This window comes from Coregonus clupeaformis, chromosome 5, assembly GCF_020615455.1.
Source record: "Coregonus clupeaformis isolate EN_2021a chromosome 5, ASM2061545v1, whole genome shotgun sequence".
Classification (NCBI taxonomy): Eukaryota; Metazoa; Chordata; class Actinopteri; order Salmoniformes; family Salmonidae; genus Coregonus; species Coregonus clupeaformis.
The window spans coordinates 25,109,547-25,135,488 of NC_059196.1; the positions used below are offsets into that span (position 1 = coordinate 25,109,547).

The window sequence follows — 25,942 nt, forward strand, 5'->3', positions numbered from 1 at the left end:
GAAGTCACATAATTAGTTAAATAAAGTCCACCTGTGTGCAATCCAAGTGTCACATGATCTCAGTATAGATACACCTGTTATGAAAGGCCCAAGAGTCTGCAACACCACTAAGGATGGGGCACCACCAAGCAAGCAGCACCATGAAGACCAAGGAGCTCTCCAAACAGGTCAGGGACAAAGTTGTGGAGAAGTACAGATCAGGGTTGCGTTATAAAAAAATATCCCCAAACTTTGAACATCCCACGGAGCACCATTAAATCCATTATTAAAAAATTGAAAGAATATGACACCACAACAAACCTGCCAAGAGAGGGCTGCCCACCAACACTCACGGACCAGGCAAGGAGGGCATTATTCAGAGAGGCAACAAAGAGACCAAAGACAACCCTGAAGGAGCTGCAAACCTCCACAGCGGAGATTGGAGTATCTGTCCATAGGACCACTTTAAGCCGTACACTCCACAGAGCTGGGCTTTATGGAAGAGTGGCCAGAAAAAAGCCATTGCTTAAAGAAAAAAATAAGCAAACACGTTTGGTGTTCGCCAAAAGCCATGTGGGAGACTCCCCAAACATATGGAAGAAGGTACTCTGGTCAGGTGAGACTAAAATTGAGCTTTTTGGCCATCAAGGAAAACGTTATGTCTGGCGCAAACCCAACACCTCTCATCACCCCGAGAACACCATCCCCACAGTGAAGCATGGTGGTGGCAGCATCATGCTATGGGGATGTTTTTCATCGGCAGGGACTGGGAAACTGGTCAGAATTGAAGGAATGATGGATGGCGCTAAATACAGGGAAATTCTTGACTAAACCTGTTTCAGTCTTCCAGAGATGTGAGACTGGGACGGAGGTTCACCTTCCAGCAGGACAATGACCTTAAGCATACTGCTAAAGCAACACTTGAGTGGTTTAAGGGGAAACATTTAAATGTCTTGGAATGGCCTAGTCAAAGCCCAGACCTCAATCCAATTGAGAATCTGTGGTATGACTTAAAGATTGCTGTACACCAGCAGAACCCATCCAACTTGAAGGAGATTGAGCAGTTTTGCCTTGAAGAATGGGCAAAAATCCCAGTGGCTAGATGTGCCAAGCTTATAGAGACGTACCCCAAGAGACTTGCAACTGTAATTGCTGCAAAAGGTGGCTCTACAAAGTATTGACTTTGGGGGGGGTGAATAGTAATGCACGGTCAAGTTCCATTTTTTTGTCTTATTTCTTGTTTGTTTCACAATATAAAAAATATTTTGCATCTTCAAAGTGGTAGGCATGATGTGTAAATCAAATGATACAACCCCCCCAAAAAAATCCATTTTAATTCCAGGTTGTAAGGCAACAAAATAGGAAAAATGCCAATGGGGGTGAATACTTTTGCAAGCCACTGTTATGTGCAAGTATTGCCTGGGGAAAAGGTTACAACCAAATACACTGGGACTAACTTTAAATTAACACAATCATCCAAAGTTAACATGTATTTTTAATGTTTTATTTCCAATTGCTTTTTACAAAATAATCATGGAATCTGCTGGATTTGATGACAAGTTAAAATCTCAAGTGTTTCTGGGAATTTGTGTGTGAGAATTTGTGATTGAGAAAATGTTTTACAATGGAGTGAAATGGCGAGGCACTACCTGTTAAAGTTGTCCAGTAAGAAATACAAAATTTTTTCTGTTTCAAACCATTTTGGTACCGTGTCTCTGTATGCCCTATTGAACATGACCCTGATCTTTCTGCTCAGGGGCTGCATCTATCAAGACTAGGAGGGCTGATCTAGAACCAGTTTCGCCTTTTAATTCGTAATGATTAAGATTATATGGACAGGTTAGGACTGGATCATTTATCAGCAGCCCTACTCTGAGACGCTTTATGAATACAGGCCCAGATCTTGTATGTCACATCTCCAGTTGAAATACGGGTTTCTCCTGGCCCTGGGATGGGCTGGCTGGACTGGCTGTGTCCCTTTCGTCAGGGTCTGAGTCTCTGCCCGGGGGGCTCTGGGGGTCAAGGGGGCTGGCGGTGGCAGCAGCCATGATGGTGTTGAGCCTGGTGAGGGACAGTGAGCGCTGCTTGGCCCGGGGGGCAGGGGAAGTACATTCCATGGGGGAGGGGTTTGGCAGGTGACCATAGCGATGCCCCTCCTCATCGTACTGGTACAGACGAATCACACGGCTCCGTCTAGCTGGCTGGGGAGGAGAACACATCTCTTCTCCCTCCCCCTGCCTCACCTCTCCCCCCTGTCTCGCCCCAACAGACCCTTGTTCTGAATCACTGCTACTATCGCCTCTAGATCCTCCCTCTTCAACCTCTCCCTTGCTCTCTTTCCTCCTCTCCTTACATTCTGTCCTCCCCTCCTCTCCCTCTCTCCCTTCCTCACTCTCTCTTCTTCCTTCCTCCCCCTCTCTCCTGCTCCTCTCTTTTCCATCAGTGCTGTCTCCAACCTCCATCCCCTCTTCTCCTCCCCCCTCCCTCCCTTCCTCTCCTCTCCCCTGGTCGCAGCCCTCCAGATAAGCAGTGTTCTCTTCATGACGTTTGCCCCTGAAGCTTCTCTGAGGTTTGGCCGGTGGAGATGGGCTGACTTTATCCATGGTAACGCTTGTCGTCGAGGCAGAGTCATCCTCATCCTCTTGTTCCACATCCTTCCGGAATGCCACGCTGACTGTTTCACCATGGTTACGACGTCCCTGTCCTAGCGACCGCACCCAATTCACACACCTTAGAGAGAAGGAGTGCTGGTAAAATGTATCTGTATTTAATGTTGATGCTGTTTAAATGGGAAGTTCAGTGTTTTACAACTAGACTACTTTCACTCTGAAAGCAGTCTATGGGCCAAGAGAAACTAATCAATCCATGGTTCGGTTTTCTTTAAACAACCACTACAAGTTTCAGCTAACCATGATTTAGTTTCTCCTGGCCTATATTCTACTTTCAGGGTGAGGAACCATCTAACATGAAGTTGTAAAATACTGAACTTCATCTTTATCGAATGTAAAATAAAGGTGAATAGATGTTTAATATAGGTAGATAAACCCATGCACCTGTCCAGTAGAGGCCTGCTCAGAGCTCCAGAGCTGAGCCCCACCAGGAACGTCACCACTACTGATGCCGTCACCGCCGCCGCAAACGCACCGTCAGAAACCACGGGAACATCCCTCTCATCTCCATGATCACCCAGAACACTCCTGACCGTCCGCCTGGGTTCGAGCACAGGGTCCTGTCGACTGCTGGCAGTCCTGAGGGAGCTAAAGAGTGAATGCATGGGTGAGTCCCAAATGGCACGCTATTATATAATACACTACTGTATTAACACAACATGGATGCCTTACAACAGTACTTACAGCAGGTAGGATGTGAGTGTAGTTTGTCCTCCGGCCAGTAGGACGCAGTAGTACAGGCCGCTGTGGTGAGGAGAGGCAATGTGGATCCGCAGGCTACCATCTCGTTGCATAGCAACCACATCCTTCTGGTTGGCATGCAGACTGCTCAGGACCCGACCGAACGGGGTCTGCCAGTACTGGACCACTCCTACACACACAAACACCAGTATAACAGGTGTATGGGGACATTCCACAAAGGTAGTCTTTTTTGTGTGTGTGTGTTATCTCACCTGTATGTGTTGTGTTCATGCAGGGCAGTGTGAGGCTCCTCCCTTTGTGAACTCTGACCCTGGAGGTGTGGCTAAGGGTTAGACTGACCACGCCCATACAGAGGGCTGAGCCAATCAGCAGAGACCCCATAATTCTCCCCATCCCCACCACTCTACACAGGGACACAGTAAGGACAATGTTTCCCAGAATGCTACATATACCTCATAACATGTTTTTATATTCCACAGATAAATAATAAAGCAATCAACCAATCAATAAATCAATTAACCAATCAAGTATCAGACAAACTTTCTCTTGGCATACTCCTTCATTAAAACACACAGGGTGAATAAGTAATAGCCTTGTGGGAAAAATAATTGTTCAATACACTGATCCTCATCACAGTATCATTATTACTTACTGTGTAGTTTGTTCTGAGTGTATCTCCTTATACAACAAACCGTCTTAAATTAAACTAACAAGTTAGATGTTTCATGCCCATCTCCCCCGTTGTCTGATGTGAATGTTGTCTTTCTTCAGTTCAGAAAAGTGTAAAGTGCAGTTTCTCACATGACTTTTCATATGTCCGGTGACTCCGGTCCCTTGGGGTTAAACATTAATGACACAGCGCGACAGACAGACACATGGCTACCTCGGTCACGGCCACTGGCTCTACCTGGCAGTACATTACGCTGTTGTCCTTTTACCCGGTGGCCACATGGGGGCGCTGCAGTACTGTAAATAGCAGCGACGTGAAAAACGTGTTGTTTCCAAACAAACTGTAATCTGATGCGGATTAGATGAAAGCGTTACATTGTTTCCAGACTGGCAAATTGACCGATCTGCAATTTGATTTGTTCATACAGGCAGCCTAATTCTTGTATTTGTTCCACTAATTGTTCTTTCGACCAATCACATCAGATCTTTTCACGTTAGAGCTTTTTCAGATCTGATTGGCCAAGAGACCAATTAGTGAAAAAGATCCGAATTGGGCTGCCTATGTGAACGCAGCCTAAACGCATGCCACTGTGCAGTCAGGCATACATCTTCGAAAACGTTGTACACCAACATTATATCTGTCTTTGTGCGTTTTGAAACGAATTAGACCTAATTCTGAAAAAAATATAAAATAATGGGTTGTTAAGTTGCTTTAGTTTAAATTCTTTATGAAGCGTGAGGTGAGGAGTTTTGCCCGGAATCTAAAGATAGTCACTTTTTTTCATGACAAGGGAGAAATAGACTACTGTTTGGAAATTAGCCGAACTAGGCACTTTCCAAAAGAGACGTGGATTTATTCTCAAATGTTTTATGTGAAAAACAGTAGGATCCAATTAATATTTTCAAGAGCATTGATTCAACTTGATCATGTCAGTATAGCAGTATGTCGAGTCGACACTAAAATAGACCACATGTTTCTGATCAACATGGTCACGGAACCGGAGTAACTAGTAGAGCTCAGCTCCTGCCGTAAGACACTCAGCCCTCCCCTGTGTGTAAGAGAGAAAAAGAGAGCGAGAAAGGGACAGCAAGTGAGCCCTGAAGAGCTCGTGCATCAGAAGAGCAGACTCCGGGAGAGAACAGGGGATCTGAAGCCCCAGTAGGACCGGAGAGAAACAAATACGTCACCGAGGGAGTCAACTCTTCCAAGGTAAACTGGCCCTAATTAAAGCAGCCAGTCGGTTTGACGGAAATGTATGACGATAGATTAATTTATTTAAACTTTTTTATAGAAACTGATTTTTATCATACTTGAGTAAAAGTAAAGATACCTTAATAGCCAATTACTCAAGTAAAAGTGAAAGTCACTCAGTAAAATACTACTTGAGTAAAAGTCTAAAAGTATTTGGTTTCAAATATACTTAAGTATCAAAAGTAAAAGTGTAAATCATTTCACATTCCTTACATTAAGCAAACCAGAGGACACAATTTTCTTGTTTTTTAAATTTACGGATAGCCAGTGGTACACTCAACACTCAGACATAATTTACAAATGAAGCATTTGTGTTTACTGAGTTCACCAGATCAGAGGCAGTAGGGATGACCAGGGATGTTCTCTTTAAGTGCGTGATTTTGACCATTTTCCTGTCCTGCTAATCATTCGAAATGTAATGAGTACTTTTGGGTGTCAGGGAAAATGTATGGAGTAAAAAGTACATTTTCTTTAGGAATGTAGTGGAGTAAAAGTACTCAAAAATATAGACACCCCACAAAAACTACTTTAGTAGTACTTTAAAGTATTTTAACTTAAGTACTTTACACCACTGAATTGTATGTGATGTCGGAGCTCCAGTCCGCCCACACTAGTCGTTGCGCAACTCCGTTGATGTGAAGTACAGTACATCGTGGAGTTGAGTTTTACTTGGCTACCAACTGCTGTGTCTTCAAGTATAAAACACGTTTTGGCGTTAGTTCAGTTAAATAGTCTACTATCTCCTTGTGTGTGTGGTTGATATGCTTAGCTTACTCGCTGGAGAGCAGAATATACACTTTCTTTCTCCCCAGCAGCTGCAGCATCTGTAAAATGTGTTTAGACTTACTGAGCAGAGCTACTACCTTTGGGCCAAACTGTGGAGGTCTGTTATGAATCCTGACTTTCTCTCTCTCCATCCCCACCTAATTTCTCCTCAGTGAAGTTCTAAAGCCGGATGAGTCATGTAGGACTCAACTGTTCAGTGGAGTTCTATACTCTTGAGTATGGTTAATGGGGACTGAACTGTGAACAAAGAGACGGTTGTAGTATAGTTTGTCTCTGCCATTTCAGTCTGTGCCATGTCTTATGGTGTTATGCCTGAACACCCTCACACCATGCCAGTCACACCCTCTGCTAACATTGGGTTGGTGTTGTGGTTAGAGTAGCTAGCAGATTGTAACGGGCTAATGTAATGCTCGCTCCATTAGCCTTTACAGGATAGGTACTGTTTGGCCTAGCACAGAGAATTTTGACCAACCTTAACTTGGCAATACTATCTTTGTTATCGGTTCGGCCAAACATGTATTTTCTAAAATGTCTGTGTCCAGTTGCAGGTGGTTCGTTTGAATTTTAGAAAATGCTCCATTATTAAATAAATGTTTTGCTCCATGATGTAATCCAACAATGTGTACACCACCATCTTGTCTATTTCAAATCTTCTTTCATTGATTGAGACAGGTGGGTCATGATTAGGATACTGTTAGTCTTTCTAATGGTAAAGATAGAGATACAGTGCATTCAGAAAGTATTCTGACCCCTTGACTTTTTCCACATTTTGTTATGTTACAGCCTTATTCTAAAATTGATAAAATTATTTATTTTCCTCATCAATCTACACACAATACCCCATAATGACAAAGTGAGAACAGGTTTTTAGAAATTTTTGCAAATATATTAAAATACAAAACAGAAATACCTTATTTACATAGACCCTCTGCTATGAGACTAAATTGAGCTCAGGTGCATCCTGTTTCCATTGATCATCCGTGGCTGCAGTCCAAACACGTTCTTTTTACCCCCTCAGCCCTTGCGCTAGCCACTTTCCCTCGGGGGAATCCCTGTCGAAACCGGATGCAGTTTGATTGCCATCTTAAGTGGAGGTCCAATTCACTAACGTAGATCCCTCAGCCCTCAATTTAGCTAGAGGGAGCGAGTGAACAACTTTGGTCACTTGCGGGGTTGATATGACCCACAATTCAATGCAAACTGCAGTCACATGTAAGACACTCAGCCCTCCCCTGTGTGTGAGAGAGTGTTACATTTAATCAACAAGGTTGCATTTTCGGCATGTCAGAAAAAAGTATGAAGCTTGCAAAAAAATATAGACATTGATTTTAGCGTTGGCAAATTGGCTTAGTCTCGTAGTGAGGAGCCTATAAAACATAACTAGATTCATAAACATATTTTTTGGAATTCTGAAATGTATTACAATAAATGACCAAACTATAAAACTAGCTAGCCAGCTATGGGTAACTGTAGCTAGCTACGTTAGCTTACTAGGTACATTCATTGCTTTTGGTTGGTTGTTTCTAAGCTCAACTTCAAGATTTCCACCAAGGACGTTGCCTCTCTGATCATCACTCCCTCGCTTAGGCAAGGGACATTTTTAAGGTACACTCGGATATGACAATGTAAAACATAATTCAAGGGCTGAGGGTTTAGGGCCGAGGGCTGTCTACTTTGAGTTTGAAACGCAGCCCTTGAGATGTTTCTACAACTTGATTGGAGTTCACCTGTGGTAAATTCTATTGATTGGACAGGCACACACCTGACTATATAAGGTCCCACAGTTGACAGTGCATGTCAGAGCAAAAACCAAGCCATGAGGTCGAAGGAATTGTCCCTAGAGCTCCGAGACAGGATTGTGTCGAGGAACAGATCTGGGGAATGTACCAACATTTTTTTGAAGGTCCCCAAGAACACAGTAGCCTCCATCATTCTTATATGGAAAATGTTTGGAACCACCAAGACTCTTCCTAGAGCTGGCCGCCCAGCCAAACTGAGCAATCAGGGTGGAAGGGCCTTGGTCAGGGATGTGACCAAGAACCCGATGGTCACTCTGACAAAGCTCCAGAGTTCCTCTGTGGAGATGGGAGAACCTTCCAGAAGGACAGCCATCTCTGCAGCACTCCACCAATCAGGCCTTCATGGTAGTGGCCAGACAGAAGCTACTCCTCAGTAAAAGGCACATGACAGCATGCTTGGAGTTTGCCAAAAGGCACCTAAAGGCAGTGGTGGAAAAAGGACTGTTGTCATACTTGAGTAAAAGTAAAGATACCATAATAGAAAATGACTCAAGTGAAAGTCACCCAGTAAAATACTACTTGAGTAAAAGTCTAAAAGTATGTGGTTTTAAATATACTTAAGTATCAAAAGTAAATGCAATTGCTAATATATACTTTAAGTATTAAAGGTGAAAGTATAAATAATTTCAAATTCCTTATTACGCAAAGCAGACGGCACAATTGTCTTGTTTTTTTAAAATTTATTTACGGATAGCCAGGGGCACACTCCAACACTCAGAAATAATTTACAAATTAAATATCTGTGTTTAGTGAGTCCACCGGATCAGAGTCGGTAGGGATGTACTCTTGATAAGTGTGAATTATACCATTTTTCATGTCCTGCTAAGCATTAAAATCTAACGATTACTTTTGGGTGTCAGGGAAAATGTATGGCGTAAAAAGTACATTATTTTCTTTAGGAATGTAGTGAAGTAATAGTTGTCAAAAATATAAATAATAAAGTACAGATACCCCAAAAAACTACTTTAGTACTTTAAAGTAGTTTTACTTAAGTACTTTACACCACTGCCTAAAGGACTCTCAGACCATGAGAAACAAGATTCTCTGGTCGGATTAAACCCAGACTGAACTCTTTGGCCTGAATGCCAAGCGTCAGGTCAATCCCTACGTTGAAGCGTGGTGGTGGCAGCATCATGCTGTGGAGATGTTTTTCAGCGGTAGTGACTGGGAGATTAGTCAGGATCGAGGGAAAGATGAACGGAGCAAATTACAGAGATCCTTGATGAAATCCTGCTCCAGAGCGCTCAGGACCTCAACAGGACAACGACCCTAAGCACACAGCCAAGAAAACGCAGGAGTGGCTTCGGGACATCTGAATGGCCTTGAGTGGCCCAGCCAGACCCCGGACTTGAACCTGATCGAACATCTCTGGAGAGACCTGAAAATAGCTGTGCAGCGACGCTCCCCATCAAACCTGACCGCTTGAGAGGATCTGCAGAGAAGAATGGGAGAAATTCCCCAAATACAGGTGTGCCAAGCTTGTAGCATCATACCCAAGAAGACTTGATTCTGTAATCTCTGCCAAAGGTGCTTCAACAAAGTACTGAGTAAAGGGTCTGAATACTTATGTAAATGTGATATTTCCGTTTTTGCTAAAATTTCTAAAAACCTGTTTTTGTTTTGTCATTATGAGGTATTGTGTGTAGATTGATGGAAAAAAACGATTTTAATCCATTTTAGAATAAGGCTGTAACGTAATAAAATGTGAAATGTCAAGGGGTCTGAATACTTTCTGAATGCACTTTACAAAGAGTGAGAGAGTGATACATGATGAGTGTGGGATAGAACGAAGAGCAGTATGGAGAAAGTAAGGAAAGTGAGACCGAGTTATAACAAACAGGCAGAGCAAACGAGATGAGTGCACGTAAAAGGACTGAAAGAGGGGAGAGAATGAGAGTGATATGGAGGTAACAGAGTAGTAGGAGTGATTTTGACAGGTGGAGATAACACTGTTTCCTGTCAGGCCAGACAGAACCCAATAGTCCCCTTCTTAGACACATTCCATTCATACCCCTAGTCCCCTTCCGTAGTTCCTACTCCCTCAGATCTGCAAGGAATAGATAGTTGTTGGTAGTACCATGATAGCTCCATCTAGACCTCCAGTAGACTAAGTCCAACCAGTAGCGGTGTTTGACTGAACTGCATACAGTATTCCTGTAGTGTTGTGTGTGTGTGTGTGTGTGTATACTGAACAAAAATATAAACGCAACAATTTCAAAGATTTTACTGAATGTGGAGGTCCTGGTCTGGCATGGTTACACGTGTTCTGCAGTTGTAATGCCGGTTGGACGTACTGCAAAACTCTCTAAAACGACTTTGGAGGCAGCTTATGGTAGAGAAATGAACATTCAATTCTCTGGCAACAGCTCTGGTGGACATTCCTTCATTCAGCATGCCAATTGCACACTCCCTCATCTTGACATCTTTGGCATTGTGTTGTGTGACAAAACTGCACATTTTAAAGTGGCTTTTTATTGTCCCCAGCACAAGGTGCACCTGTGTAATGATCATGCTGTTTAATCAGCTTCTTGATATGCCACACCTGTCAAGTGGATGGATTAACTTGGCAACTGAGAAATGCTCACTAACAGGGATGTAAACAAATTTGTGCACAATATTTGAGAGAAATAAGCCTTTTGTGCTTATAGAACATTTCTTGGATCTTTTATTTCAGCTCATGAAACATGAGACCAACACTTTACATGTTGCGTTTATATTTTTGTTCAGTGTAGTTAGTACTTCTAGCTGTTGTGAACTGACCACTCACTTCATCCCTCTTCTTTCCCCTCCTCTCGTCTCTAGGAGAGGTCTATGGTAAACCCTGTGTGTGTGTGTGTAGTGTGTTTGTCTGCATTGAGTAGTGTGTGTTCTGTCTTTTACAGGGTTGTCAAACGCTAACATGATTACACTGCCTGGCTACATCCCATAAGCATCTCCATGACTACCAGAGAGTCCTGCTGACTGTTCGACCAGTAAACAGCAGCAATTTGTGTGTTTAGCAGACAGACTCTATGCAAAAAAACTTCAGACCGTAAAAGCACACTATGCTAAAAGGTCTGATAACCTCTGATCTAACATTGGAGTTGGAGCTGGTTACTCCCAGTGATCCATGGGTAAACTAGGAGTGTCTGTTGTGTGTATTTGTCACGTGACTGGAGAGTTATGGTGTGTGCTGTGTGTGTTGAAAAATAGGATATCCTTGTACAACAGTGTTTTTTTTCTTCTCTACTTTCAATGGGAGGAGTCAGTATAGAATGTAAATAATGGGTCTCTGTCACTCACACACACCCTTCTCTTGTTTGCCCTCTTCTGGGCATAAAGCTCATAATAGACTCCCCACCAGAAAAATTTAGCTTTCAAGGAGGCTGCTGAGGGGAGGACGGCTCATAATAATGGCCTGAACGGAGCGAATGGAATGGCATCAAACACATGGAAACCATGTTTGATTTATTTGATAACATTCCGCTCCAGCCATGACCACGAGCCCTTCCTCCCCAATTAAGGTGCCACCAACCTCCTGTGCTACCATTAACAATATCAGGGTTTTTTCTGGATCAAAAAGTGGCTTAGGTGGTCGGCGTGGCAATGGGTGCGCCGGCCCCCATCCTGGAGGTGTAGATGCATTTTTAAGCCATTTTCCTGCAATTATACACATTTTGCCATGGAGCTGAGAGAAAATGTTGCAGTTTGAAGCTAATATCTAGCAATTCTATGCATTTTGCCATGACTGATGCAGTGTTATTTTGTTCAAACATAATAGCAAAATCAATACTGCTAAATTCGTTGTTTTGTGAATTTTTTATTCTCACTGATTATCTATCTTTTATTTAGGCGACTGTTAGTTCTCTCTTATTTAAAAATATAATGTTATGGGTCCATTATAATTTCTACATACTTTGTCTGGTTTTAGTCGTTTAAGTTTACACTAAAAGCGTATTTCCATCCTGAAAATATTATTTATACACTGTTTGGACTTGTTTGTGTAACTGTGTGTGTTCCAGGGAGATGGTTGTGTCGTATGAGAACCAGTGTTTTGCTGCTGTGTGTGTGTTCCAGCAGGGTGATGGTTGTGTCATATGAGAACCAGTGTTTTGCTGCTGTGTGTGTGTTCCAGCAGGGTGATGGTGGTGCCATATGAAGGCCAGGGCTACTCCTCCCTGCGTAGGGAGTGCCAGCAGCGTCGGGTCCTGTTTGAAGACTCTTTGTTTCCAGCTACGGACCAGTCTCTGTTCTACAAGACCAACAGCATAGGAACCATCACCTGGAAGAGACCTAAGGTACCATAAGGTACCACACACTGACGGGAGGTGTGTGTGTGTGGGGGAATAGGAGCGTTAAAGGGCAATTCCGCCACTTTTCAACCTCATATTCATCATCAGCACCAAACCAGTGTCCACATATGTGTAAACAGTGCGTTTCTATGATCTGTGGTTAAAAAGATAAGAAAAGTCCCCCCCCCAAAAAATCTGACACCACAGGGTAGGATTTAAAGTCAAAACTTGCAATGACTTTCTAGCCAGAGGGAGGGTGTTTTCTTGCTCCCCACATCACCGCGAATCTCAGTGTTTGAAAATCACAGTTTTTAAGAGTCCATGTTATCGCAGAAACGGACTTAACAGCACGATTGCCCGGCCGTCCCATCTTCAGTGAGCTGTTCATTATTTTATTTTTACGGATATGAGGGTTATTTTATTTTCATGATGGTCTTTATCCATAACCGTCAGTTACACGGTTATACGGTAATTGTGCCAGCTCTAGAGTTAAGGTGTTTGAATAAGCATCCGACAGAGTTTGTTTATCTCACGGCTTTTCAGCCAGAGAGGTGGTGGGGGAAGAAATGGAAGAAATGTCAGGGAATGAATAGAGGATTGAATGGAAGAAATGTTCTGCTCTATGAACCCTTCGAACAGTGTGTGTGTACATTTCCCCAACCTTTGCGCCGTGACCAACCAAACAGGAGTGGTAGTAGTTAATATCAGATGACAAGTGACCAGTAGGTTATCACTGCTGATAGATGTAAACACTATTGCAACACGGACGCACGCACGCACGCACACACACACACACACACACACACACACCCCGGTTGCGCAGCACTGAGCTGTATCAGGAGCTAACGCAGCGTTGACTGTCTGAACACAGGAGACTGAACACTGACAGCTTCCAGGTCCTCAGAGAGAGAGGGGGGAGAGAGTGAGAACACAAATGAATGAAGAGGGAGTTAGAGAGAGGTATGGGTAGAGATGGAGAAATAAAGAGAGAAATGTAGAGAGAGAAGGTATATGAGGTGTAGAGTAGACATTCCGTCCAGAGGGAGAGTGATCATGACAGTCAGGTAAAACAAACAGCAACACTCTGGTGACTACCTACAGTACCTACCGTCTGTCTGTCTGTTCTGATTCACAACCGTGTGTGTGTGCCTAGTGTTCAGATATGAATCTGTTACAGTACATGCCGCTCCCATGATATGTTCTACTTTTTTATACTCAGTATAATTGTCCAGGTAAGGGAGGGTGTAACAGCAGGACTGGTTGGACCAGTAAATAAAGCTGTAGTGTAAAGGTATTACTCATAGATAATATATCTATTGTATTCCTGTTTTTATCCAGCCTTGCTCCAACACAGAAGCTGTTCAAGCCCAAGGCAAAAGGTTACTTCTCACCCAGTGAGATTCCTCAGGAGGGCTCCCTGGCTCAGAGAAAGAGCGGGTAGGGTGTGGTGGTGTGTGTGTGTGTGTGTGTGTGTTAAGAGCAGCGAACCATGGAACGGGTTGAGAAAATGATCCACCCTACAGTGTGTTAGACTTACTGATCTTCTTTGGGAGTGTACCAGAGGTTCTCATCCCCAATGTCTTTCACAAGACCTCTGATCCCCCTGTTATCCTCTAGTTATAGTAGTGTCTAGTACAGTCCCAAGGAGTAGTTTAGTGTTGTCAGGCCTGCTTCTCCTCTTCCTCCTCCTCTCCTGGTCCTCCTCCGGTCCTGTTCCAGGGCCTACATCACCACCACAGCCTGGTACTGTCCTACTAGGGCTGGGCAGTGTACTATATTTTACGATTTACCGGTGTTGATGCTCGGACCGGTTTGGGTTTTTACTTTACCTTCTATAATGGTATTTGAATGTTTGGTTTGCTAAATGTGATACGCCATGTGTAACGTCCATTTATATAGTTTACTTCGCTACTTGAGTCATCTCTCTCCGCTCTCTCTCTCCAAGCCGCTTTCCACACAGACCTAGCCCCGCCCTCTGTCACTCGCGGAGCGCATTTCTCGTTCCTCAACCACGAGACACTTGCGTTCAGTCTGCATTGTCAATGCAGCACGTGCAACAATGTTGATGACAACGATGCTGTTTTCACTTTGCTTCTTATTATAAATCCACTAGCGTTCTATAATTACACTATTAGTTTGTGCTTCTTACAACAGCTAGTTTGTATTTTCTTAGCAAGTTGGGCCCAAATCTTGTTAGCGGCTAATGCTAATCGCTAGCTAGCTAATAAATGTATTGATTCAGAGCAAACGTAATTAGCTATACAGCCTGATAATACCAGTGATGGTGTAGACCTAATCAGCATGTGCAACAGTATCTTCTAAATCAAAGAGGAATATGCGAAGCAAGAATGTTAGCTACATGAACTAGCTAAGAGAACATTCAATGTAGCCAAGGATTATAGGGTCCCCTCGGAAACACTTATCAACACTTTGGTTCCTACCCTGTCACAATAACGCCTCCCTGGCATTTTCATTCATTGTCATGCGAAACAACACTGTATTCAAAGTGCCCACTATTATGTTCTAACTATAGAATGAATCATTATTTCCATGATTCCAACAGTTCACCCAAGTGTTTTGCTATAAATCGCAAGTCAAATCACAATTGCAACATTCGGTTAAAAGGAAGGCCTAGATTGTTTGCTTATATTGTGCAGCCCTACATGGCAGTATGGAAATGATCTCAAATGAGTGCAGGAAATACAGAAATTGATGAAAATGCTGAAATATATTTTTGGTTGAATTGGACAGTATAAAACAATCAGAATGGAGAAAGACCTATTGAAATCACTTACAATGTATGTGTTGCCACCCTAGGGTCACGCACTACTCATAAAGCATATGTATAACTTTTATTATACAAAAACATAAAATACCGTCAAATTTTAAAAAAGACTGAAATTATATTTTGGCCATATAACTCAGCCCTATGTCCTACAACACCCTGCCTAGAGATGCTACTCTCTGCTGGGGCTGAGGGATTGAGCAGGGAGGGGTGGAGAAGGGAGTTAACAATCTGTGGTTCTAGAGGTCCCAAGTGGAACCTGTATTCCCTGCACAGTGCACTACTTCTGACCAGAGCGCTTTGGGCCTTGGTCATAAGTAGTGCACAATATAGGGAATAGGGTGCAAGTTGGGATGCATCCAGACTGTTGGGAAACCCTCCCTCCACCCCAGCCTGCCATTAGTGGTCAGCTCAGAGCACAGCACAGCCACACAACAGTCTCTGAGTGCCATTAATTAACATGAGATCACAAGGATAGAGTGATGGATGGAGGAAGAGAGAGAACTTTATCACTAATGGTTCTCTTGGCTTCTACTCGGAAGCATCTCAGAAACAAGTTCTTCTTCGTCTTCTAAAGGGGGGTTAGCCTAATATTCTGTGTCTTTTCTCTTGCTTTGCACCCCCCTCTGTCTCTTTCCCACCCTCCCCTCTGTGTTAACCTCATGTTGTTAAGAGACGTTACTTAGTATTGTAAATCTAGCTTTAACCCCATGTTGTCTCTCCTTCTCTATAGGAGCTGTGTGATAACCCCAAGTTGTTTGTGAATGGTATCAGTGCTCATGACCTCCTCCAGGGCCAGCTGGGGAACTGTTGGTTCGTAGCTGCCTGCTCCTCCCTGGCATCCAGAGAAACTCTGTGGCAAAAGGTAAGACTCTCTGGCCATGTGCATGCGTGCTGTGCGTGTGTTTGCCTTGGGTGTGTGACGTGCAGTAGGAGAATATGATTAGAGACCTGATCGAGAAGGATTTACAGTTGTCCCCACCACAAAAACACAAGCATGGACACACACACACACACGGAATGACTTGGAATTTATTATCGTTTCCGGCTCCTATTTGGAGGAGTGTCTTGTGTTTGTGCATGCGTGTGTGTGGTGGTGTGGCCCTTCTAAGATGTCAGTGTGTTTTTTTCCACTGAGTTCACAGTGAATCATTAGCATTAATCCCACTGGTCTCAACTTTTTGTGTTCAACTTTCCACCACTTCAGAGAGGCTCTGCCTAGCGCCTTACCCCTAGCCTGAAGGACGTCACTGTGTTGCTATCAGGTTCACCTCCTCCATTGTCCCTGTCCGTACAATGGCTCAAAATAGTAGTCCTTTGCTTCACAAGCACACGTGACTGCCCTGCATGACAATGACTTAACAATTGCACCACCGAAAAGGTACCAATTGGGCAGCGCAATTGGCGATATTTCAAGTTGTGGAGTGATCTTACTGGCATGATCTAACTCCGTACCCCTATATCACTAAATCATCACATTACAGAGAGGGCTCTGATCTTTCATCTGAAACAACTGAGCAGGTTTATTATGTTCCTCCATTTCCTGAACAACAGAGGGTCTGTCACTGAGGAAACAGCTGCTGTTGGGTTGGAGAGCTTATTTCACCCAAGAGACAGACCTGGCAGGAGAGAGCTAAACAGACCGGGCCGATGAAGAGTTCTAAGCATTTTCTGTTCATTTCCCGGATGATTCTACATGTTGAAGTGCCACCCAGAAGGTGATCTACTGCACACAACCAATGTTCATTATGGTGTGTCTTCCTCTTAACACAGGCTCTCTGGATAAAGCTCTCTCCCCTCGAGCTGGGACTGTTGACCAACCTAGTGTCCGGTACAAGACTGTGTTAGTCCGCTGAGCTAAAGCCTCAGGCAAGGTTACATGTCTTCACTAAACTACCTCTGTTACACCTGCACCATCATGACTGTTATTATTAGCTCCCAGGGAATAAAATATTGTTGTTATGAGTAGTAGTGGTGTGTGTGTGTGTGTGTGTGTGTGTTTGGATTAATTAATGGTTGTTTAGTCCCGGTGTTTAACGACATGTTCTATTTTTTACATTTTTGTCATTTTAGCAGACACTCTTATCCAGAGCGACTTACAGTTAGTGAGCGCATACATTATTTATTTATTTATTTTTCATACTGGCCTCCCGTGGGAATCGAACCCACAACCCTGGTGTTGCAAACGCCATGCTCTACCAACTGAGCTACATCCCTGCCGGCCATTCCCTCCCCTACCCTGGACGACGCTGGGCCAATTGTGCCAGGATCTCTAGTGGCACAGTTAGCACTGCGATGCAGTGCCTTAGACCACTGCGCCACTCGGGAGTCTATCAAGAGTCGGTAACAATGTGTTCTAGAAGCAGCTCGTTAACACAGAGACAGTAGAATTAATTGCACCAGACTGTACCTTCCTACTGTCCCCTCTACCCCAACACACACACACACACACCCTGTTGTTAATCCAGTGGGAGGGTGTTGCTATACTGTATAGGCTCCGGATCACTCTCATTAACGCACTCTCTTTCTCTCTTTCAATCTCGCTCTCTTTTTCTGTCTCTCTCTCTCAAAAGTGTTACATTTGCCTTCTGGTATGTAGTCTACCATTTGTCCAGTCTGTGTGTGTGTGAGAGAGTGTGTATTGATTGTCCTATGAATTAACAGCAACCGTTGCTACTGTAGCCTGAGGCTAAGCCATCTCTATCCTGTCCCCTGTCCTGACCATTAACACACACACAGCAGGACAGAGTACCTACCAACAGATCTTTATTGGACAGTAGTAGAGGACATGGCCAGTTTTACAGTATATAGTTGTGATATTTCATGCAAAGGGTATATGGTAACCACTACATCAGTACAGTGTAATAGGAGAGTAATACAGTGTAGATTAGAGTCAAAGTACAGTAGGTAGTTGGAGTTACATTGCAGCATTGGTTCTCTAATATATTATATTCTCTAATATTCAGAACGAGCTATTCATTCAAATCATTCAGGTTTTCAATGTAAATGTACAGGTAACTGCCAAAATAAAAGAAACACTTCAGTAAATGAGGGATACAAAGTATATTGAAAGCAGCTGCTTCCACACAGGTGTGGTTCCTGAGTTAACTAACATCCCATCATACTTAGTCATGTATAAATTCTGAATTCTGGAGTGGCAGAAACAGCGTTTTCAACCACCATCAACAAAACACCAAATGATGGAATTTCTTGTTGAAGAATGGTGTCGCATCCCTCCAATAGAGTTCCAGACACTAGTAGAATTTATGCCAAAGTGTATTGAAGCTGTTCTGGCTCGTGGTGGCCCAACGCCCTATTAAGACACTTTATGTTGGTGTTTCTTTTATTTTGGCAGTTAACTGTATCTATAGGATTATAAACTCCTAAGTTAGTGATTCTGCAACCTACTGTACCTTTATCAGAAGATGGTTTCTAGTGGCTTGCTGACTGACATGCATAGATAGATAGATGCTCAGGAAGGAAGTACACACACGCGCACACATAGATGAGAGATGGGACTCGGTGGGTGTGTGTGGGCGGGGGGCATAGAGAGCGAGAGGGAGAGGAGTGTAGACTGGTCCAACCTAGAATGGCTGTAGTAGAAGGCTTTCCCTTAGAATGGAGAGAAGGAGACTAGAGGGAAGAGGAATCAGTTAAAGGGATACTTCGGGATTTTGGCAATGAGGCCCTTTATCCCTTTCCCCAGAGTCAGATGAAAGTGTGGATAGCATTTTTATGTCTGTGTTAGATGTAGTTTCACGAGCCAGTGCTAACTAACGTTAGTGCAATGGCTGGAAATCTATGGGTATCTGCTAGCATGCTTTTCAATGCTAGCAGATACCAATAGACTTCCAGTCATTGCCCTAATGCTAGTTAGCATTGGCTCGCAAAACTACCTCTATCTTCCTTCATACTCGACACAGAGAAGTACACACTTCTGTGTCCAGAGGGCCTCATTGCCAAAATCCAAAAAGTATCCCTTTAAGGTTTGTAGGTCAGGCCTGATTGAACTCCACGGAGATGCTGACCTTGTCAGCCTCCGCCCCCTCCTTGAAGGCAAACAGGAAGTACATGACCTTGCGGACCTTGGCCAGCTCCGCGATTCGCTCCCCGAACTCCTGGATGTCTGCCTCCAGACACTTGAGGGGCGTGTCCTCCGAGTCGCCTGCGTTCCGCCAGAATGTTCCGACGGGGTCTAGAAGCTGCCGGGTCATCAGGTGTGTGAGATCAGGGGTCCAGAGCTGGGAGATCCCCGTGACGGTCACTCTGCCATGGCCAATCAGAGACACCGACCAGTGGACGAACGTCAGCTTCTGATTGGAGAAGTCCAGACGGTAAACTGCCTCGTGGGGGAGGAGCAACCGCTCCCCCTCCTGTCGCTTCTGACCGCTCCGCTGCAGGGACTGGACACGCAGCCGCATCACCTAGCGACAATAATAACTATATTAATAATGTAATAATACTATAATATAACTAGACTTTTGACCACTCCACTGCTCCGCTGCAGAGACTGGACACACAGACGAATCACATTGTAGAATAATAATAATAATACTTTTTATAATAGTATAACTACAATATGCTGGATGTACTGGATTCTCAGACGCAGGTACCATTCAATCGACTCCTGAAAACTGTCCATGCGTTTGTCGGTAAATAGGCTACTTTTTTTCAGATAAGCACATATTTAAGACAGTACCAAACTACTACACATAGCAGAAGATGATTTTTGAATTTTGTATGTCTACTAGAAAATACTTTTGCCTAAAGTGACTTACAGTAAACGCATTACTCAGTATATCTGACCCATGCAAGAATCAAACTCACAACCAACTGTGAACCATTGCTTGTGCTATTTCAATCACCAACCACATATCAACCATCTTAACCACATCTCAACCTCATCTCAACCATGTGAACAGTCTTACCTCAGTGAGAGAGGTGTCCTCTGCAAAGCGTAGCTCCAGGGCTGAGCCAGACGAGGCTGCCGAGTCTGTGTCCGTCTGAGAGCTCATCTTTCTGTGCTGGGAGGGAGCGAGGCCTGTCTGTCTGTCTGGATGGATATCTGTGTCTCTGTGTGTCTGTGCCTGCAGATAGTTTCACTGTGTTCCTCGGTCTCTGTCTCTTATGCCATCTCTTTTCCCTCCCCCTCCCTTTCCCAGAGGGTAGTATGGTTGGGTTGGTTCTCTGGTTGGGACTATTGATTGTGTGGCATGTACAGTGAGGGAGGGAGGGATGGAGAACCATAAGTTAGGAGGGGGTGTGTGGTGGTGCTAGGCAACAGGAAGTGATGACATCAGAAGAGGAACCAGGGATTTTCCTGAGGGCTTCTGGGAGCTGGTTGGTCATAGCTGGATGGGCTGGTTATTAATATACACACACTGGGCTGGCTGTGTGTGTGTGTAAGTGTGTTTTTTTTATCTGTGTGGGTATGCGCCTATGTCTGTTTGTGGTGTGTACATGGTTGTATGTATTATTTTGCTTTTGTTGTTATGATGCACTAGATGGTTGCTTGTTTTGGCTCCTGTTTTAGTTAGCTGTGATGTGTTCTTTTAAATAGATCTTTTTAGATTTTTATTGAGCAGATAGTGAGAGAGACTGGCAGTGGGCAAAGTTGGAGCGAGATTGTATCAAAGGGCAGTAGGCTGGATTGGAACCCATGCCGATACTAAAGAAGTGTGCCGGACCGCTAGACCAGCCAGGGCAAACAACTGTGACGTGTTCTAAGCATCTTCTCTCCCTCCCAGGTGATTCCGGACCATAAGGACCAGGAATGGGATGAGAACAAGCCGGAATCTTACGCCGGAATTTTCCACTTCCGCTTCTGGCGCTTTGGAGAATGGGTGGATGTTGTCATCGACGACCGGTTGCCCACGTCGAATGGCAACTTTGTGTATTGTCACTCCAATGACAGCAACGAGTTCTGGAGCGCCCTGGTGGAGAAGGCCTACGCCAAGTTAGTACACACACACACACACTGATTTTGGTGGGGAAGGCCTACGCCAAGTTAGTACTATAGATAGACTGTTGTGTTTATGTGTAGGATGAATTGCTTTTGCTGACTGTGTGTGTATAGGATGTATGGGTGTTACGAGGCATTGGACGGGGGCAACACAGCGGATGCGTTGGTGGATTTCACGGGTGGCGTCTCGGAGCCCTTGGACCTGCTGGAGCAAGGGTTGGGCACGGACGAGGAGAAACGCTCAGCGCTGTTCGACAGAGTCCTCAAGGTCCACAACAGAGGAGGCCTCATCAGCGCCTCCATAAGGGTATAACACACACACACACACAGATGCACGCGCGCGCGCGCACACACACCTATAGTCCTGACCCTTCACCACTACCTCCAGGCGGCCAGTTCAGCGGAGATGGAGGCTCGTCTGGCCTGTGGTCTGGTGAAGGGTCACGCCTACGCTGTGACAGACGTTAGAAAGGTCCGGCTGGGCCACGGCCTCATGGCTTACTTCAAGTCTGACAAACTCACAATGATACGACTCCGAAACCCCTGGGGAGAGAAAGAGTGGAACGGAGCCTGGAGCGACAGGTAGGTTTTAATGTTTGTTATTTACCTTTAGTTATACAAGAAGTCCCATTTAGGTCAGAATACTTATTTCACAAGGAAGACCTGGCCTGGTAGGAGGGGGGAGGAGGAGTGTGTATGGCTGGGTATGGCAGTCGTTATACCCTAGCTAGCTCAACACCAACACATTTTAAATAGGCTACGAAAATCATTCAAATCCAGATTAAAAGGCAAATGCAGTTTAGAGGCATTACTTTATGACCATGCGGATCCCTGGGAGCTGGAGGGAACGCTGTTTGTATGGCTGGCTGGCTTGATTGAGAACAGAGATCTGTATATAATGACTAGATGCTCATGTATAAGCCCTAATAATGGGATTCGTTGTCCCAAAGGCGGGAAGGCAGGTGACCAAGCTTATGGCCAAAATAAGCCTATTGAAACGCATTGGCCTTATATTGGACAGGTTTTTGTGAGAGTGAAACCTCTCGCTTCGCCTCTTCCTCTCTGTGGAAAGCACATTGACGCAGTTGCAGGGAACAGCGTGACTTTTTTTCAACACATTGCAGAACTAAAGATGGCTGTAGTAGATTGCTTTGGCTAGGTAGGGATGTAGCTCAGTTGGTAGAGTATGGCGTTTGCAATGCCAGGGTTGTGGGTTCGATTCCCATGGGGGGTATGAAAAATAAAACTATTATGTATGCACTCACTAACTGTAAGTCGCTCTGGATAAGAGCGTATGCTAAATGACTAAAATGTAAATGTAACTGCTGTTTGACTTAACATGAAACTGAACTAGAGTTTTAATCCTGGTGCTGAGTTAGTGCGTAGCAGGCAGGTGAGTTTTTAAATTGTGTAGAAATGCAGTAAATGAGCCTCTATATATATGTTTTTTTTTTATTTTTATTATGTATACTTGGATGAACCCATGCCCCTCTGTGTGTGTGTGTGTGTGTGTGTGTGTGTGTAAGTATGTATGTGTATATAGACCTGTTCCTGACTCACTGCTCCCTCTGCTGGTGGAGAGAGGTAGTGTAGGCCAACAGGGAAACATATTTAGCACAGATAGATGGTTCATTCCTGTTAGAATGTTTGTTTAATTTATATCCTGTATCATAGGAAAATTCCAAAAAGGATCTCGGCACAAAGGTCTGGGGGAAACTGTCCATGTGAGCCACTGTTGGTGTCCATGTCTCAGAACCTTGAGTCCCCTACTCTCAGTTCTGTTCTGTTAGCATTCTTTCACTCTACACACCACACCTTCAGACAAACACTGCACGATAGAGAACTTCTCTGCAACAACTTCTCTCCTCTCTCTCAGCTCAGAGGAGTGGGGGAAGGTGAGTAAGAGTGAAAGAGAGAAGATCGGAGTGACGGTGCAGGACGATGGAGAATTTTGGTGAGTTCTAACCCTTGACCTATGACCTCTACCCATGAACCCTAACATTTCCTCCACACGGCTGAGAAAATGGATGGCCATAGGATGAAGCTTGATGACTTTCCATTTTCCTGTCCCCCCCCCCCTCCCCTCCCCCCACCCCAGGATGACATTTGATGACTTCTGTCAGTACTTCAGTGATTTGATCATGTGTCGTCTGATCAACACTTCCTACCTGTCTCTCCACAAGACCTGGGAGGAGAGCTCTCTAAAGGGCGCCTGGCAGAACCATGACAACCCGCTCCGCAACCGCGCCGGGGGCTGCACCAACAACAAACACACCTTCCTACAGAACCCACAGGTAGGGGTAGGGATTGGGGGGTGTTTATCTATGTGTGTATTAATGTATAGGACGGGTGTGTGTGTGTGTATTAATGTGTGTGTATCTCTCCCTGTAGTATGTGTTCAATGTGAAGAAGCCAGAGGATGAGGTGCTGGTATGTCTACAGCAGATAGACAGGAGAGCCAGACCTAAAGAGGGAAAGGGAGAGAACCTGGCTATAGGCTTCGAGATACACCGGGTGAGAAGTGTGTGTGCGTGTTTATCACCTCACGGTGTGTGTGTGTGTGTGTGTGTGTATGGAAGTGTTAATTAAAATGAATGTGTGTGTGTGTAGGTTGAGTTGAACAGGCAGTACCGTATGCACACTCGGCAGCAGAAGGTGTGTGGGAGTGTGTACATCAACTCCAGGTGTGTGTTCCTACGCTGTGCCCTGAAGGAGGGTCGTTATGTTATCATACCCACGACCTTTGACCCCACTCTAGAAGGAGACCTCCTGTTACGCATCTTCACCGACATCCCCGCTGACTGCAGGTACATACATGCACACTCACTCACTCACTCACTCACTCACTCACTCACTCACTCACTCACTTACTCACTCACTCTCCTCATTCTCTCTCTCTCACCTCCCCCCATAGAGAGTTAACCCTAGATGAGCCAGCCCAGACGTGTTGGTCAGGACTGTGTGGTTTCCCTTCCCTGGTCACTCAGATTCATGTCCACAGAGCAGATGGACTGGCTGGACAAGACTCTGATGGAGGTATACAAACCTTCTCTCCCTTCTCCGTCCGTTCCTTTTTCTTCTCTGTTCTGGTCCTTTTCTTGTCTTCTTCTCCTCTTGACAGTCTGTATGTGTGTGTTGCAGCTTCAGACCCATATGTGATCATTCGTTGTGAGGGGGAGAAGGTTCGTTCTCCGGTCTATAAAGACACTCGCAGCCCAACCTTCGACACGAAGGCTCTATTCTACAGGAAGAAAACTAACCAGCCTATACTGATAGAGGTGAGGAGACTGCTGGGGGGTGGGGTCCGTGTGCGTGCTTGTGTGCATGTGGGTTAAAGTGGAGTTAAAGTAGAGTGAACATCACAATTAGTGTTGTTTCTATAAGTAACCGTTCTCTCAATTCAATTCAATACAACTTTATTCATCCTCCAGGTGTATAACCACAACGTGTTGATGGATTCCTTCCTGGGTCAGGTCAGTTTGACCTCTGACCCCGGCGACCCCCAGCAGGTTACCGTCCACCTGAGGGACAAGGGTAATCACCAAGACAACGACCTCCCGGGCACGCTCACCATCTCCATGGTGACCAGCAACATTCTCACTAACATCTGACTAACCGTCAATCAACCAATCTATCAATCAGTGCCTTACTCTCTCCGTCCCATAGGAGAGAAGAGCCAAACAGGTGCCAGTAACAGAGTATATGATTGGCCAAGAGGTCCCTACTGTTTCTCTATGTGCTGGAACTGGCAGTATACATGATTACACTGTTCAATATACACATTTTACATTTTAGTCATTTAGCAGACGCTCTTATCTAGAGCGACTTACAGTTAGTGAGTGCATACATTTTTCATACTGGCCCCCGTGGGAAACGAACCCACAACCCTGGCGTTGCAAGCGCCATGCTCTACCAACTGAGCTACACATCATCACTATATGTACTGTATACACTATATGTTTACAATTTATATATCTTTAAAGTTGTATTGTTTTGCCAAAGATTTGATCATACATATCAATTAATTTGCCATAAAACATATCTGTTGAGGGACCAAAGTTAGCCTTCCAGACAATATAGTGTTGGTGTTTTTACTGCATGTAGTACTAGCCCCGATCACATTGGGGCAACAGAGGACAGATCGTCTCCTAGTTCTCCTTTCTCATCTAATAACCACTTTAACTTGTGCCTTTACACATACATAAATACAGGGTTGAGTATTTCGGCTGTATATATTGTCCTGTTTACATTTATTGACATTATTTTAGTTTTACATTTCAGTCAGCTTTGTACTAGTCTCTCTCAAGTAGCTGAGTTGGTTCTGGGTGCCGAGAGCAGCTACTGACATTTCTAGTCTTTAGGGGAGACATTTTAAAAGTTATTATTGTTAATAACTTTATAATTAAACTTTTAAAAAAGGAGATATGTTGCTCTGCTTTGTATCACGTTGATTTTCCAGTGGGAGGCCCAATAGCGGTAGACAGACTAGACTAGATTCACTAGAGGAGAAGAGCGATTTAAGCTACAGTTTCACACCAATACTGCCACTCTTACATTAGACTCTACACTCAAACACTCAACTCCTTCATTCCTTTCGTTCTCACACACACTCTGTGTATGACCCATATTACTCTATCATATTCTATTACCTCCAGTTACTACAGTGCCATGTAGATCATGTTTCAAATCATATCACAGTTATCCATAGCATTCTCGTCATCATGAAGACTTCATAACACTGTCATAAGTGACATAGCAGGTGTCAGTAGTGCCAGTCTCTGTCATGGTGGTGGGTCCTTGTCAGAGAGAGACTGGTTCATCTGAGCAGGCTTGTTTCTTATCTTTAGAAGTAAACGTTTATTATATTTTAATGTACTGCAGGGCGATTTAAAGGCTATTTAATGGATGATTTTGTTAGTTTTATACTAATCTGTTTCTCTTGAAACTTGTTGGCTGGTTTCAGTCGAATGTGTACTGTAATAAATACTTAAAACACTGTCAGTCTGGTGTCGGGTCATTCTGTGTCCCATCCTCCATTTTATTGTGTGTCTGGTCCCATTACTCAGCA

General features: G+C 44.3%; 2 protein-coding genes across 5 annotated transcripts; one reads left to right on the forward strand and one right to left on the reverse strand.

The window, feature by feature from the left end:
- Positions 1-1,456: 1,456 nt before the first annotated feature.
- On the reverse strand, positions 1,457-4,142 carry LOC123485081. Its single transcript, XM_045215958.1, has 5 exons — positions 4,003-4,142; positions 3,602-3,753; positions 3,333-3,519; positions 3,033-3,236; positions 1,457-2,709 (listed from the first exon to the last, which is right to left on the reverse strand). The coding sequence occupies exons 2-5, from the start codon at positions 3,741-3,743 to the stop codon at positions 1,890-1,892; spliced, it is 1,353 nt and encodes a 450-aa protein (XP_045071893.1). The 5' UTR covers positions 3,744-3,753; positions 4,003-4,142; the 3' UTR covers positions 1,457-1,889.
- Positions 4,143-5,009: 867 nt separating this feature from the next.
- LOC123483526 (calpain-5-like) lies at positions 5,010-24,725 on the forward strand. Of its 4 annotated transcripts, XM_045213730.1 has the most exons (13): positions 5,010-5,229; positions 11,971-12,133; positions 15,646-15,777; positions 20,660-20,868; positions 20,989-21,181; positions 21,263-21,456; positions 22,751-22,828; positions 22,973-23,168; positions 23,266-23,388; positions 23,485-23,681; positions 23,789-23,910; positions 24,016-24,152; positions 24,306-24,725. In XM_045213730.1, the coding sequence occupies exons 2-13, from the start codon at positions 11,978-11,980 to the stop codon at positions 24,483-24,485; spliced, it is 1,917 nt and encodes a 638-aa protein (XP_045069665.1). In that variant the 5' UTR covers positions 5,010-5,229; positions 11,971-11,977; the 3' UTR covers positions 24,486-24,725. The 4 variants fall into 4 exon arrangements, with proteins under 4 accessions (XP_045069665.1, XP_045069666.1, XP_045069663.1 ...); XM_045213731.1 differs by lacking the exon at positions 5,010-5,229 and having other exon boundaries at positions 11,370-12,133; positions 23,485-23,558; XM_045213728.1 differs by lacking the exon at positions 5,010-5,229 and having other exon boundaries at positions 11,371-12,133.
- The last annotated feature ends 1,217 nt before the right edge of the window (positions 24,726-25,942 follow it).

Excerpts from the sequence above, each read along its gene's own strand:
- LOC123485081 (XM_045215958.1), bottom strand. The coding sequence starts at position 3,743 with ATGGGGAGAATTATGGGGTCTCTGCTGATTGGCTCAGCCCTCTGTATG. Across the intron at positions 3,520-3,601 it reads CATGAACACAACACATACAG|GAGTGGTCCAGTACTGGCAG; the intron begins GTGAGATAACAC and ends TTGTGTGTGTAG. Across the intron at positions 2,710-3,032 it reads AGCAGGCCTCTACTGGACAG|GTGTGTGAATTGGGTGCGGT; the intron begins GTGCATGGGTTT and ends CTTCTCTCTAAG.
- LOC123483526 (XM_045213728.1), top strand. The coding sequence starts at position 11,933 with ATGAGAACCAGTGTTTTGCTGCTGTGTGTGTGTTCCAGCAGGGTGATG. Across the intron at positions 21,182-21,262 it reads TCATCAGCGCCTCCATAAGG|GCGGCCAGTTCAGCGGAGAT; the intron begins GTATAACACACA and ends CACTACCTCCAG. Across the intron at positions 23,911-24,015 it reads TGGACAAGACTCTGATGGAG|CTTCAGACCCATATGTGATC; the intron begins GTATACAAACCT and ends TGTGTGTTGCAG.